This window comes from Alosa sapidissima, chromosome 3 (genome assembly GCF_018492685.1).
Source record: "Alosa sapidissima isolate fAloSap1 chromosome 3, fAloSap1.pri, whole genome shotgun sequence".
NCBI lineage: Eukaryota > Metazoa > Chordata > Actinopteri > Clupeiformes > Clupeidae > Alosa > Alosa sapidissima.
Window position 1 is genome coordinate 24,158,314 of NC_055959.1, and position 16,471 is coordinate 24,174,784.

A 16,471-nucleotide genomic window follows, 5' to 3' on the forward strand; every position below is an offset into this window, starting at 1 on the left:
ATCTAGAAACATTCCCGAGGTCTAGCTAATGTAATATAACTTACCCACTGAGTCCTTGGTTATCTCTTAATCAAGTTATGAACTTACTCGATGTAATACCAATATTATCAAACTAGAGTTAAACTTAACGTCCTCTCTAGACGTTGCAGCTACGAGTTTGTTGCTAATCGATGACAGGTAACGCCAGCTTGCTTGTTTACTTGCCTAGCCGAGTCGTCAAAAAACAGACTTCACACTCCATTCGAATAAAAAACACAAATTAATTGTAACTTACATAGGTTGTGGTAGGAAAATGTCTGTTTCGTCGTAGTTTGTTGGATGAAGCAGACACCTACGTAAACTTCCTTGAAGAGAATTGAGCAGTGTGAAAACAGTGTGGTTCAAAAGCATATTGAAGAGGTTCATTAGGCTTACTGTTTTACTAATTCTTACTGTTTCTCTGTACAAGCCAATAAGGTAAAATTGTGTACCTGACAAGTTTCGGCTACCTTGCCTCTGTAGCCTTCATCAGAGGTGTCACGTGATGTTGGTGTGACGTCGTCTGAGCTGTGTTATATGGAGTTTTCCATCCCACCTGATGTGGTGGGATGGCCGTGTCCCCTGGGGTGCTCCGGGGGGGGGGTGGGCGCCCTCTGCTGTCTGGTGGTTTTTCATACAGCCGGGGGCGGCCCTGCAGGACTGTGTCCCAGGTGTGGGATAGCTGGTAGGCTCCTTCATCCCGGTTCACAGTCTTTGGGGCCCGCTTCCTGATTTCAACCGCCTCTTTGATCCATCGATGGAATTTGTTGCTTTCCGTTCTGATGACCTTGGCTGCGTCCCAGTTCATAAGATGGTTTTCCCTCTTACAGTGGTCTGAAATGCGCTTCCATAGCAAGGGGCAATGGCAGGCTCGAGCACCTGCGTTCCACAACCCGTGACATTTCGGAATCCAACAAAGAACTGACATGTGGTGCATTTGTCATATGTACATATCTGATGTGTGTGCTATTTGGTTTTGCATGTTTTCTACATCAGAAGTAGCCTAGAAATCTAGACGCACCCTAGCGGCGGCAAATTAATTTGCTCAGCCTGTACGTCTAGTATCAAACCATAGGAATTTCTATTGGCTAACACCGTGGATGTTATTCAATCACAGCGCTCTATTTTGTTAGAGAGTCTTAAGGCGGGCTTAACAGGATAACGACAGTCCTGCGACTGTGAACAACAAGGAAGGTGGCTATGGCGAACAAAGAGCGGTTGTTTGAATCGGCGTTGGCGTGAACTTTGGAGGAGTTGGACTTGTGCTTTTCTTTGAAAGTTGAGCAACACAATGCACTTAAGTCATTCCTTTCGAAGAAGGATGTATTTGCCGTTTTGCCGACCGGATACGGTCGTAGCGCTGGCCTATTGCATGCCTAGGCAGTTTGAAAGACAATTCTCTGCCCGCCCCTTGGATTAAGCGCATAAGGTGAATGGCTCGATTCCAGACTATACATTTCAATGACATAGGATGGCCCGCCAGGCTACATCGGAAGCACTTGCTCACTTCCTGTTGGGTGTGACGTTTTACACTAATGGTAGTCACTAGATGGCACTACACCACAAATATGTAGGGTACAATGATATGCTTCCAAGTTATTAGTTTATGACATACATTTTGTGATATGTTGTGCAATGCAGATAAAAGTTGACTAATTATCCTAAAAAACTGCTTTCAGCCCACTCGGAGTGGTGGCATGATCCCAATCCCCTTGTGTTTGTCTTAGGAAGGTCCACATCCCTACTAACTTTTGTGTGTGGGGGTAAAGTTATTTGCTGACCACAAGACTCAATGACATAAGGGACTGTTTGTTATTGATTTAAGGGGCTTAAGGGGCTATAGTTTTGGAAGCGTTGGTCAAAAAAGACGTGACCCTCCCTCGCCAGCAAGAAATTTTTCTATGACCCTCCAAAGTGATTGAGAAAAAACGCATGACCCTCCCCAGTCCCAACAATTTATTGATGCCTTCTGTACTGTGTCAATTTAGGAGCTTGCATGCTACGACTCCTTCCTTTAAATGCCTTAAGGCTGTCGTTTGCACATTTTCACAAATAATCACCGGGACCGAAACAAACCTGTCAACATTTCCCGGGTTTATTGCGTATTTTAACTTTTTCCCTGCTGTCTTAGGAGGAGCTGCAGGGCGGTCGCAAGGGGGTGCGAGGCCCTGTGCGAACTTGACAGATGTGAGGCCCTTTCACTTACGTGCATGAAATCATGCGATAGCCTTGTGCCTAGGCTACCATCAGTCTGACAGAAACACTTTTAGCTCCAGCTCATTGAATCAGATTAGACCGTTGGTTTATAGGAGAGATGCTAACGGTCTAATCTGATTCAATGAGCTGGAGCTAAAAGTGCTACTGTCAGACTCAGAGAACGGCTGGATGAACTGGGGAAAGGTAAAACTCAACAGTTTAACTCAAGAGGAGGTGGAAAATGAGTGTAATTCCCCAAATTGTGGAATATCCCTTTAAGGATATTTCAGCCTGGATGAAATATTGACGCCTGGATGAAAGATCGGCACCTTCAGCTTAATCTCTCAAAAACTGAGCTTTTGGTGTTTCCAGCTAAAACAGCTATTCCCCAAACAGATTAACATCCAGCTTGACTCAACCCAACTTGACCTAACTAGATCGGCACATAACTTGGGCGTTGTAATTGATGACCGACTTAACTTCTCTGAGCATGTAGCTTCAATTGCAAAATCATGTCGGTTTATCCTTTAGCGTCTGTTGTGTCGACCAGTCTTAAATGCTAGGTCAAATTCAAGACTCTTTTCCTCAACCATCTAAATTTCCCTAGCAACAACCTAGCAACCACCTCTATAATGTCAACCTAGCAACCACCATAGCAACCAACATGATTACCCTAGCAATCACGTTATTTTGCATAGCAACCACCATATGTACCCTAGCAACACCCTAGCAACTAATCCTAATTAGCCTAGCAACGCCCTAGCAACCATTTTAATTACCCTAACAACAACGTAGCAACCACCTTTATTAGCAACCACATCATTTTGCATAACAACCACAATATGTACCCTAGCAAAACTCTAGCAACCACCTTAATTACCCTAGCAACAACCTAGCAAACATCTCTAGAATGTCAACCTAGCAACCACCATAGCAACCAATATGATTGCCCTAGCAACCACCATAGCAACTGCATTATTTTGCATAGCAGCCACCATATGTACCCTAGCAACACCCTAGCAACCATCCTAATTAACCTAGCAACACTATAGGAACCATGCTAATGAACCTAGCAACAACCTAGCAACCACCACTATAATGTGACCTAACACCATAGCAACCAGCATGATTACTTCAACTACAACTAGCTGTTGTCAAATTGTTAGGGAAGAAATGAAATGTTGTGATTGACACATCACATAAACCGTTATTGAGTGTTGCCGATACACAATAGGAAAGTTTTGTCCTCGGAACATAATCTGACAGCAGCTTTGAAGTTTTGGAGGTGGTGGATAACTGTTTTTTTCATTTTCAGCCGGTTCGGAAATTGGACTAATTTAACCTGAGAAGTTTTCGATTCAATGCACTTCGACTTTATGACACATTTCCTGTTTATGTGGCGAGATATTAAAATCGTAAAAATGTGTATATATATATATATATACAGATATATCACCAAAAATAGCAAAGAGAGATTACTAAGACACGTGACCAAGATTATGGGTACGTTTGGCCGTTTACATTGGTTTACATGGGCATGGATTGCCGCGGATCCCCAAAATGCTTTGCGTTCACCAATGAGAAAATGCCATGATGACGACACATTCTCAATCTCTATAGCTTTTTTAAACATTCAAATGGATATGTTAGATATTATCATTATATACATACATTAAGTTAATGACTTAGGTAATACATTACCATCATAATTATCAACCAATGATGGGTGTAACCACCATTATGCTATTTATTGGCATACCCGGAAAAACACATTGAGTACAAAGACAACGAAATGCAGTTTGTGTCTAACCAGAAGTGCAAAAAAGTAGAAAAGTGCAATGTGATATACAAAGTATAGACAGATGGTGCATAGACAGGTCAAGAAATATAGTGCAGAGTAGACAGTAGTATACTAGCCTGACGAGCCAGACCCACATTAAAATGAAGGGTCTGGGCACTCACCGTTCACAGTGCTCAGTCCGAGGGGCGAGATAATCGGTTGTCTTTCAAATTCCCTCTGCACGCAATAGGACAGCACTATAAGTCCCATGCGTTTCCCACCAGCGGAGCTAGTTGGCTAGTTCAAACTTTTGCCAACTTAATAAAAGCTTAACTCGTGTCACACTATTCGCCAACAGCAACATCCATCTTATTTGTTTTCAAGTAGCAGGGAATTCAAGCCAAATCGTTGCAACTCTGCCATCAATCATTATGTTAAGCCCGCCTAACAACTCTATACGATTTGATTGGCCTGATAGAAGTTTAATTTTTCGAGCTCACAAGCCAACGGAGAGTTGCTAGACAATCCCTAGCAGCGCTGCCGCTAGGGTGCGTCTAGGTTTCTAGGCTAGTAGTATACAGTTGATTTACAGAAGGTGGATTAGAGTAATACGGGGCAGTGGTATATATAGCGGGTAAGGAACTGGGCTAATGTACAGTAGCCTGAAAGTTGTCGGTTCAATTCCCGGCTTCCACCATTGTGCCCTTGAGAAAGGCACTTAACCCCAAGTTGCTCCAGGGACAATGTAATCCCTTGTCATATAGTTGACATATGTAAGTCGCTTTGGCTAAAAATGTGTCAGCCAAATGTAATGTAAAAAAATTTAAAAAATTATAAATATGTACAGTGTATTAGCAGTTACCTTATAAGAGCAGAATAAATATGGCTATGTAATATGAACAATGTATGAACAACATGTACAGATATGTTCAATGTAGTAGCAGTAACATTATAATTGGAGGAAGAATAATATAGAGTGCAAAAACAGTAACATTATAAGCGTAGGAAGAATAAGTGTATGTGCAGGATAAATAGCATGAAGAGCAGTAGAATATTGCTATGTATAAGTTTAATTACAGTATGTACATTTGTAAATAAATAGAACACTATGGGTGGGATAGGGTAGTGCAATTGTCCAGGGGGGCGGGGTGTAGAGACCTGTAACACCTCCCGGAGGGGAGTGGGGTGAACAGTCTGTGATTGGGGTGAGAACAGTCTTTGATGATGTTGCACGCCTTACGCAAGCATTGCTTGCCCTGGATGGCCTCGATGGAGGGGAGTGAGGAACTGGTAATGCGTTGGACAGTTTTCACCACCCTCTGCAATGCTTTTCGGTCGCAGGCAGAGCGCCATACCAAAATGTGACACAGTTTGTGAGGATGCTCTTGATGCTGCAGTGGTAGAAGTTCACCAGGATCTGAGGAGACAGTTGGACCTTCTTTAGTCTCCTCAGAAAGAAGAGACGCTGGTGAGCCTTCTTGATCAGGGTAGAGGTGTTGAGGGTCCAAGAGAGGTCCTCAGTGATGTGGACACCCAGAAACCTTACGCTGGTCTTGACACGCTCCACTTCAGTCCCGTTGATGAGAATGGGGGTGTGCGTGCTAGCTTTAGACTTCCTGTCCACAATGAGCTCTTTGGTCTTCAATAATTCGGTTAACAGGACTTGCAGGAAATTGTGAACATAAAAATTTGCTGATTATAATGCAAGCCTAATGGTGCCTGATGGTTCTTTGCTGCCCACTACAGCTAAATCTGCCCTCATCCATGAACTGGAGGGACTGGTTTCAGAAACAGCATCCTCTGAACAATCTACAGAGCTCAGTGCAATGAACACACACATTGGATAGCATCTTAATAGATGGCATGGCTGTTGTGAAGGAGATGGTTGTAAGGAAAAGGGAAATAAACTGTTGCCAAGATCTGGCAGAATGCTTCATTCAAACTGTTGAAAGTAAGGCACGAGGCTACAATGACATATACACTTATTATTTAACAACTATACCATCACAAACTCCATGAAAGACAGGACGAGACAGATCCGTACAGCACTAAAAGAACAGGATAAGGGATACAAAATACAAGATTCTACACCAAAGACTTTAAAGCTTTCCTGTGATCTAAGGAAACCAAAGCCAACATCGTCCTCTACCTTGCTCATAAAGCTGTTGAACTATGTAAACTGCCAGTCCAGTCACAGTTCACACACACAAAGGTGTTATGGCCTCAAAAGTTAACATGGTGAGCATGAGGAGCTCACAAGAAGAGGCAGACACTCATGTACGCAGTAGCAGTTAAGTCTACTGGATTAGCTGGATGTGAGAAATTCATGTCAGCTCTTCAAACCTGGTTATTAAACAGCTAAAGCCCTTCAGTGGAACATGTTTAAAACTCTAAAACCCTCCCACTTCAGGAGCAGTTATAGAGCACATTCTGAGAGCACACTGGCAAGCAAATGTTTGGGCACAAGATACAGTGCCTGCTCCAAAGATTCTTGACTCACTGGGATGGAGGCAAATTGATGATGGGCAATGGGCTCCTGTCCTGTCAAAACTTCCAGCACCAGAGCCTGTTGTGGACCTTGTTAAGTGCTCTTGTCTTGCCAGCCAATGCAGTAGGTGTTCTTGCAAGAGTACATACTTGACAATGACTGACTGTTTTGTTAAACTCTTCAATAATAAAACAAGATACAGATTTGCAGATTTTTCCATTTGTTTTTTCCCCCCAATTTGTTGGCAAATGATGCAACAAATCTTTTGAAAATAGTCTCTGTCTCACTTGTCAAACTTATTAGGAGCACATTTATCAAAAAGTTGACCATTAATTTTAAGGCCTTTTTAGAAGTGAGAAGATTATATTTTATTTTTTGTGTGATTTTTCTGCATATATTGTCTGCCATCTTGGAGAAGAAGAAAAATCGGAAACAGGTTGTTTTGTATTCAATGGGGTCCTAGCAAGTAAAAAAACACCAGTTGCAAAAATCTATATGAGCCGTTCCTAAAATAACACAATTCCCCTCACTATGAATCTGATGAACATCTAGGAGTATGTTAAAATTGACCATGTGTCCAAACGCACAAAATCCCTATTACCTCACTTCCTGTTAGGTGTGGCTAATGCAATGTACATACAAAAGTTGTTCGTCTTTGGGAGCCCCACACCGAGAGAATTTGGTGTGTGTAGCTGAAACTATGTTGACCAAGAAACTCAATGACATAAGGGGGCACTATGGAGTCTGTGGGCCACAGCCTCTGTAACTGAGTACCGAGCGCTATGACTGACGTGTGTACCAAAATTCCTGCGTTTTCGACCATTGGAACCACCTCAAAAAGGTCAATTCATATCCTAAAAGTAAAGAATCTTTACAAAAACAATAGGGCTTCGCACCCTCGGGTGCGCAAGGCCATCCCGGCCCTAAATCAAAGTCCTTCTTGGCAAGTCGATATAGCAACGCTTTTTGGGCACTCATCAGGCATCCAGCAGAAATGCGCGTTCGCAAGGCTTCACGACACCAATCTTGCTCCAGCGGTGAGTTCACAACACATGACTGGCAAGACGTCTTCACAACACACCATATGATTGGCTCAATGTATTCACAGTCGACGTTTTGCTGAGGGAGGGGTGGGATGTGGGATATGTGTAGACAACGTTACAAACTAACCCATGCATTTCTATGGAGGATTTTTTTGAGTGCCGTCTCATTAGAAAGTCTATGCCTAAATATAGACCTGGTTGAAATTTAGCAGAGGAAATGCTTCAAATTGTCTGGGTCCACCCAGGGTCTATCCTGTTAACACATTTGAATTTGCTCTGCAGGTCCATCAGGAAAGGAGCCCACAGGTGTCTTCATATTATTATACTATCCACTGACTGCACCCAGGCCATCTCCAGTTCACCGATTGAGACTACTAGCGTCAATTTGCTGGACTGCTTTTGATTTAGGTCAATCACCTTCACTACATTATATATCTTTAAACATTTAACATTACTTTGTAGAAATCTGTTTACACTTTGACATTAGAGGTTTTTGTAAATTATTGTAAAGGACAAATTAAATTGACCAAAATCCCATGCAAGCAAAAAAGGGAAAAATATCCAAGGGGGTGAATAATTTCTATAGAAACTAAGTCATAACACAGGCAGTCTAACACTGCCTACAAAACTTCATTTCGCACATCAGCAGCCTACATTCATTAAAAGAAAACAGAAAGCACAATTCAGTTTAATACTTTTTATTAAAAAAGCAGCAAGGAAAGAAACAAAAACAAAAAACAAAAAGAAAACATCCTGTTGGTCACACTCCCCCTCTACACACTCCCCCTCTCTACAACATCCTACATAAACACACCAGACCACCCCTCCATTCCACCAGAGGGCTCTCTATGGCCCCCCTACACATTTTGGTCAGAATGAAGACACTTGTCGTTTGTAAGTGCTCCACAGCGCTCAAGAGGTGGGAGTGCTCCTTCAACAATGACCCCCACTAATGAGGGACTACACAATTCACAAACAATGTGGACTTCAACAAAAAAAACTACCAAAAAAAAGGCATAAAAAATAAAAAAAACACCAATGGCTAACTTGTATTTCCCCCCCTTGTAACAAACGCAGACATGCTGATTAGCTAACAGGGGGGTTAACGAGCGTCACAGGAGGCATCTCTTTCAAACCATAAAAAAGGGAGGGGAAAAATATACAGCACAGGATGCTGAATGTTACCATGACTAAACATTCACAATGGAAATCAAAGTGACTGAACTTAGAACATTATGTACAGGCAAGAGAGGGGTGTGTGTGTGAGTGTGTGGTGAAAAGACCGATGCTAGGACCAGTAAAATCAACATGTTGACTGACTGACTATTGCACAACAAAGTCCCCTCTGGCGCCATCGTCTATACAAACAAATGTATAAAAAGCCTATAGTTTGAACGAATTACACAAAGCAAGACAGAAAGTTAAAAATGTTGCTTACAAGTACGCATCACAGCACAGGCCGAGGATGAGGTCAGTTACACACACCCACACACACCAACGTATTCCTCAAATTACCCCTAACAGACAGACACACATAGAGGGGTAGGAAGGGGAATTAACGCATTCTGTACTCCGATGTCTTGGACACCTCACAGAGTTGACCTTTGAAGTCAATGTCTACAGTGAAGTCCAGGTCTCGCTGTGAGGGTAGAAGTAAAACACAAGCATTAGATCAACATGAATGTCACTGCAGTCAAAGTGAGCCAACAGTCAACTTTTTACAGCCAAACATTGACTTGATAGGACAAGGCCACTCAGTAAAGAAGTCAAAACAGACAAGACTCACGTTGTTCTTGACATTTGGTTTCATGTTGATGGTGCCAAAAATCTCTTCTCCAGTCTTCACGGTCAAGTAGTCATCCAAATAAAACACAGTTTGCTTCCAGTGGGTATACGGAGACTCTGGACCTAAACACAAGACAGAAATGATTACTCATTGGTACCGGGCAGATACTTGTACACGAGTTGTGTGGAAGACCAAACATAATGTTTTGGACAACTTCCCAAAGGTTACTTGTAACCAAGAGTGAAGAAACATTTCACAGCAGGGTTTTTTGCAGACAAAACACCAGTAAACACCAAGTAGCCAAGGTGCTTGAGTAAACTATGGAACTCACTGGTTGAGAAACCGGTGCGCTTGTGGCACCGTGTAAACTCAATGTTGAAATAGGTGACCAGGGCGTGGATGTAGTCATTACGCTTGACCTGCAGGCAGAAGGGTGAGGTGAAGCTCAGGTCTTCAGCCTTCACCGTGTAGATGTCCACCTCCTGGAAACAACAAGGAGAGTCAGAGGTTACCGCAAATACACATCACACAAGTATGGAGACGTGAACTCACAGCATCAGACTTAAGGCTGGGACACACCAAACCAATGGCCGACTGTCGACAGAAAAGCAGTCGGACTGATCAGTCGGCTCCAGTCTCCTCGAGTTGGTAAAAAAAAGTGCTTTGGAACACACCAAAGCGACGCCGAGCGTACATTTTGTGTGTGCGCACGACGTAATACATTTCCATAAAGCAGGTTGCGCTAAAAGATTCAAAGTTTGGACACCCCTGGTCTAGATTAATCAAAGGACTTGTTTCGGACTTCTCTGATTAAGCAATAAAAAAAAAAAAATGTATTGTGTACTTTTTATTGTCATTGCTTGTGTCTGATGCCAATGAACAACTCTTTTGGACACAGAATAAATCCTTTATTTTGCCTGTTAAGAGCTAGCTAGCTAGCCAACTTGAGCACAGTAAACAAAAAGTGAATGTTTGCTAGCTAGGTAGCAATAAGGCCTTTGGTTAAACTTGTATGTTGTTGCAAACTAACCTGAAATAACATACGTTCAGCAACTGTGTGGTAGTCTACTAGTTCTAGCAAAAATATGTTAGGATAGTTTATCAAAATGGGTTCATAACTTACATCGCTGAATGCAGGGATAATGGTCATACTAATCAGAGATAATGTTTGGTCAAGGTCTAGCACTCCAATCAGATTGGTCATTGAGGCCGACTGCCACTGGCCGATTCGACATGTCAAATCGGCCAAAATGAACGCCGACGACGTCCGATAGTCAGGTTGGTGTGTCCGGGCCTTAAGACTTAGAGAAAGTTGGGGATAGAGTGCGAGGGGATGGCTCAAAGTACAGTATTTAAGCAGACAGGAACTCACCTTGATGAGACACGAACTGCTGACCAGCTGTTTGGGGTCCACCACGTCCACTAAAGGCTCCTTGATGGCCACCTCTTTGATGCAGGACATATCAAAGCCATAGACATTCTCCCACCCTGAGAATTTAGAGGCTTTGTCACAGTGGTTCTCATTTAGTTGAATTTAGCAGTCAAATCAAACACCTTCAGTTTCACTGACAAAGTGCAAACAAAGTTTGTCTGTACATTAAGGTATCAATATCTATCATATTCGATAGATGGCGAAAACTGCTTAATGTCCTCAACCATAAGGGCCTTCATCCAATGATCAAGGCACAGGGAATCCATATATGTATGCTAATTACATAATAATTACAAATATATAAACTAAATTACATAATGTCAATGGGCACTTACAGTGGATTTTGTAGTCCTTGTACTGCCTGTCTTCAATGGCTGTGACATACAGGGTGGCTCTGTCAGGAAAGATCAGTCCATCTGGTTTCTGTTGAAAAGTAAAGAGACAAGGGGTTAAAGCATTGCAGAGTGGCAGATTAGGAGGCTATTCAGAGCTCTGGCATTCAATGAAGGCAGTGTAATCTGTCAGGTCGGAGTTACACACCAGCTGAAGCCAAAAGGACAGCCACACAAACTATTCTCAGTATTGGAAAACCTGATGTCATAATGAAACTCAACACCAAACTCACTCATCACAATAATCTACCATAAAATTCAATTACATAAAGGTTGAACCTGCTCAATACACAACCAACAAACTATACATGGGCAATTCCACATAAACAAATATAAGGCGGCTTTCTATTGTTTAACTCCAAGTTTAACAATTCCAAGTTTAACTTCAAGTTGCCAACAGCCCACTACCCTGCTCTTTCCATCTTTTGGTTTCCCACTGCAGGGTAATAACTACCAGATCTACACGTTGGCTTAGGTGGCTATGGCCTCAGCAAGGGCAATACAACAGTAACAAAGCCATATTAATATCATATTAACTTCCCTTGTGTATTAACCTCATAGCTGAAGAAAATGTGCAAAATCAATGTATAAGCTGCAATGTATAAACTAGTTGGGAAATTACGGTATTTGGCTAGGTAATTTATAATTACAATAAATGTATAATTTTCCACTGTATTGCTTTGTTACACCATCCAAATTACAGACATGTGCAGTTAAGGGAGGTAGCAAGAGTGAAATTGTTTTTTAAAAATAAATCTGAGATCATGCCAGCATGGAAGCTTTTCAAAAGCTTGACGACATCAGAACACCTGTGTGGAAATTGTGTAGGAGTAACAGTTTTAACCAAGACCAGAAACACAACCAACCCGTTTTGTCAAAAGCTGTACAGAAACTTAGCACCACTAGAATTGACATCAGATTATTTTTAATTGGCTGATTATAGTGATGTCAATTTCACTCAAAACTCCACACACTTCTCCAGTATCAACAATAGACTATTAAACACAAACTTTCGAGATAACTGCAGTGTCTAAACAATATTGTGCACTTCCAAACAATGTCACACTTACCACTGCAGGCATGTATTAAGTGGTTCAGATGATTAGGCCAAGAGATAAGAACACAGAAATATTTCTTGCTATATCGAGATTAGGTTTAGTCGACAGTGGAACCAAGGTTTACTCGACAGTGGAATATCATTATAAACATATTCAATGACAGATTTCAATCATTCAATGACTTGCTTGATAAACCAAGATAACAGCACAATCTCAACTGTGTTTGTTCATCAAGAGGACCATAACCCAAATTTTAGCCTGGTAAGCAGTGGTCTTATTCACAGTATACGGTCCAATAACAAATATTGCTGGTTTTAAAATAGCACTGTAGTTGTCTACTAGCCTCATCATCCATTGGTACCACTTCTAAACAATGAGAATCAACCATCATTTGTCCCACCCAAGTTTCAGGGCTGCACAAAAATACCTAGACCTGGAGTAGGCAGTCATTTCTTTCCCCAAAAAGCAGTACCTGCAGCCTAAACACAACTATGCAGGCTACTCCAAAAACCACGTGATTGTATATTCACTCTAATGGCACCCATCTTTTGTATGGAGTCCACAAGTTCTCATCTGTTAATCTGAGTTCATTCACAAAACCGAAACACCAACTCACCAGCCACTTGTCACGGGCATAGATGACAGTGTTCAGCATGGACTCGTAGAAAAGGCAGTATCCCATCCACTCAGAGATGATTATGTCTACTTTGTCCACTGGGAGTTCCACCTCCTCCACTTTGCCTTTGATGATCGTCACAACTGAAAAGAGAAAACACACGTGTTTTCACTGTGCAGTGCAACACCTGACTAGAACGGTCCCTATGGAAATACCAATGACTAATGAGTCACTGGTAGATTCACTGACGTGAAAGTCTCTGTATGATTTGTATGTTACAGAAAGATTTGTGCAGACATTTACTTACCATGGTCAAGCTTATTTGCCTTCACAATCTTCACTGCATAGTCACATATGCTGCTGCATTCAATCTGTGGGTTGGGGAGGCATCAGTTTTACATTTCTACTGCACAGAACCACCAAAGAACTGAGAAGAGCCGCAGTGAGATGACCCACGAGTTAATTTCCCGATTGGGACATGAACTCACCCCAATAACCATCTTGGCTCCTGCCTTAGCAGCAAACATACAGAGGATGCCTGTTCCGCTGCCCACGTCCAACACCACCTTATCCTTGAACAAGTGCTTATTGTGGAACATCGAGTTCCTGTAGGTAAGAGTTCGCACCTCATCTTTCAGCATCTCCTACAAGTACAGAATGTAAGAAAGGACAAAGGGGGTGGGTGGACATGGTTAAACTGGTTTACTTGTATTCAAATTGGAAAGAAACAGTTGATTAGTTACATCCAGCTATAGGTCTTACCTCGTGGATACCGAAGTGGGCGTATGAGTCGAAGTAGTAGTCCTTGGAAGTCATGTCTTCTGCAGAGGGCTTCGCTGAACTCTCTCCCTGTGAAACCTCAGGAAAAGTGGACGTCTCAAGTCAATAAGGGGTTTTGAGCAAAAGTAACAAATACTAAAATTATATTTTCATAGCCTGTAATACATAAACCCGACTAGCCAATATCAACTAATTAGTCAATGTGTGTGTTGGGACTCACTATCGGCGCGCGGTCCATTAACAGTAAAGAGTTAGTGGACTGACTGAAACATTTTATTTGGACTGCTTAAACGATTTAACTCAAACCTATATTATACTGGTAGTGAGACAATCTCACATTTGATTTGCTCTTAACTTTGTTAACCTGGCAAGCCTATCCTAGAGAGACACGCTCAGCCAGGTGGCCATTGAAGCACAAAGGGCTGGCATCACCTCCCACATGGCAGAAAAATGTACGAGACAGGCCTCGACATATATTATACATTTCCAGGCTCTAACAATAGACTAAAAATGTCAGCCCTGCCGCAATAGGCGAATACGTAGGCCACAACTTTACAGTCGACATCTGGAGCAAGGTAACGTTACGTTACCATTAATGGGATGAGACAAATGAGCTAGATAGCTAACTTCATAGTTAGCTTGCTAATACAAAATCCACGAGGCCGGGAATATCTTAAACACACAACGTTTGCCTTCATTGTCTAAAAACATGACAAATTAGACGTATGAATCTGTCACAAATATGAACGGGGACAAATGAAAAACATTTTCACTATTGGTTGTGCCAGGAAGGTTAACATTTCCAAGGAGATAGGTTAGCTGCTAACGTTATTTGCTAGCTAGTGTGTAGTTTGGGATAACGTTAGCTGGTAACCCCAAAAGGCAAGTCATTAATGTTAATCGTCATTAACCTAAGAAAGTATTCCTTGCCAGTAAGAAGGGACAACATCTAAACTTAGGCACCGACATCTGCGATGAATAATCGCCATCAGATAAAAACCCAGGCCTATATGTTGCTAGCTAAAGGCTATCGTGGCAACACGTGATGGTAAATGAATGGGCTCAACTCGCTAAAATGGATGCTCAATGTGCGAACCTAATCTCGCTGGCTCGCTAACGTTAGCTGCGGCTACCAGGTGCAGTGCTAGCCAAGTTAATTGAAGATGTGAAGACTACATTTGAGAATAACAAATACATTCTTACATACGTGCGTGACAATATCATAAGACCGTTCAAGATCACGTTTAGAACAGACAGATCGTGTGAACAGTAACGGCTGCAATAAACTGCGTTAATATTAGCAAACGTCTCTTACCTCCATTCTGTCTGTAGTCTCCGCCATTTCAATGCTGAACTTGGAGGATGAAGCCAGACGCACACGCACTGTCTATGTAAACTCACATTGAGCTGACTCCCGCCCTTTAAAATGAACCGCACTGCATGATTGGGTGTCACATAGCCTATGACTCCACCTTTAGTACAGCATCTCCCATCAGAAATCAATTTCATTGGAGGATACATTACCCTCTGTTTTCGCTTTGCCCACTGATTCGAAGATGCAGCGGTCGGTGGGCGGTGTAGCCTACTTCGATGTGTTAGGCCTATAGAAAGGTGTAACAGTGTATGATTCAATGTCTTTAGAAGACAGCTAAGCTTTCTTAAAATGTGTGTGTGTGTGTGTATTTCTGAATTTCTCCAAAGACAATGGCTAGCCTATATACTTTTCTGTGAAGAACGGCAGTACAGTAGGCTACTTTTCACTTGCTCCAGTGATGTAAGCCTTCCTTACAGATGGATCAGCTTTAGTTCATATTTGGCAGGCCTGTTCTCATCAAAGATACATCATAAAACCTATTCTGAAAACAAGCAGGGTGTTGCTCTATAACCTATAAATTAGGCGGTATCAGCATACACAGAGAGAGTGAGAGAGAAATAAGGACCCTCTTCCATTCTATCAGATGCATGTACTTATGCCTTTGCACACTAGCACACACACTCAATTATTCCTTATACATCATGCAAACCAAATTATTGCAATCTCATGTAAACCACAGTGATTTTTTGTCTGGCAAAGCCACTGACCTTGCAGTACTGAAAAAGTCTTTGAGATAGATAGATAGATAGAGAGATAGATATATACTTTATTGATCCCCAAGGGGAAATTCAAGGTCCCAGTAGCTAAAATTCACACAACAAACACTTACAACATAAACATAAAATAACAAATTTGCATGAATAATATGGACAGTAAAAGATACTAAATCAAAGATCCACATGAATGTGCTAAGGGATGTATAAGCATGAGGTGCAGAGTGCAGGGCAGGGACTGACCCTGTGATTCAGTATGCAGTGGTAAGGTGATTACATTAATTAATGGACAAAATAGGGGACAAATAGACAAGAACTATAGCAGTTCAAGGATATGTTTGAAGTAGGGTAAGCCATTGGTCAAGTATTAAGCTAGGTCACAGACCAGACATGGGGGATGGATGGAGGGGTTGTGTATATGGGCTAAACAGACAGTGTAAACAGAGGGCCAGTGGACAGTCACACAAACATAGGAGGTAGTGGCGGAGAGGGTGCAGCAGACAGATATGCAGAGAAGTCTATCTCTCCTCTTCCCTTTAGTGAAGCATTGAAGAGTTGTATCTGGCCCTGGGAACAAATGACTTCCTCAGTCTGTCAGTTGTGCATGGCAGTGAGCGTAGTCTCCAGCTGTCATGCTCTTCTGCTTTGTGATAATGCTGTGGAGTGGATGACAATCATTGTCCAAAATGTTGATCAATTTGTTCAGGGTCCTTTTGTCTGATATTATAGTGATGCACTCCAATTCAGCTTCCACAACAGAGGCAGCTTTCCAGCATGTCCAGACGCCCAGCATC

At 42.1% G+C, this 16,471-nt stretch overlaps 1 protein-coding gene across 4 annotated transcripts; it reads right to left on the reverse strand.

Annotated features, from left to right (window-relative positions):
• Positions 1–8,207: 8,207 nt before the first annotated feature.
• prmt1 (protein arginine methyltransferase 1) lies at positions 8,208–15,044 on the reverse strand. 4 transcript variants are annotated; one of them, XM_042085175.1, is made up of 10 exons: positions 14,905–15,044; positions 13,572–13,667; positions 13,298–13,453; positions 13,117–13,180; positions 12,810–12,952; positions 11,079–11,166; positions 10,684–10,799; positions 9,643–9,793; positions 9,312–9,433; positions 8,208–9,164 (listed from the first exon to the last, which is right to left on the reverse strand). In XM_042085175.1, exons 1-10 carry the CDS (start codon positions 14,929–14,931, stop codon positions 9,081–9,083), a joined length of 1,047 nt encoding a protein of 348 aa, XP_041941109.1. In that variant the 5' UTR covers positions 14,932–15,044; the 3' UTR covers positions 8,208–9,080. The 4 variants fall into 4 exon arrangements, with proteins under 4 accessions (XP_041941109.1, XP_041941107.1, XP_041941108.1 ...); XM_042085173.1 differs by having other exon boundaries at positions 10,684–10,814; XM_042085174.1 differs by having other exon boundaries at positions 10,684–10,814; positions 13,572–13,658; positions 14,905–15,043.
• Positions 15,045–16,471: the final 1,427 nt, after the last annotated feature.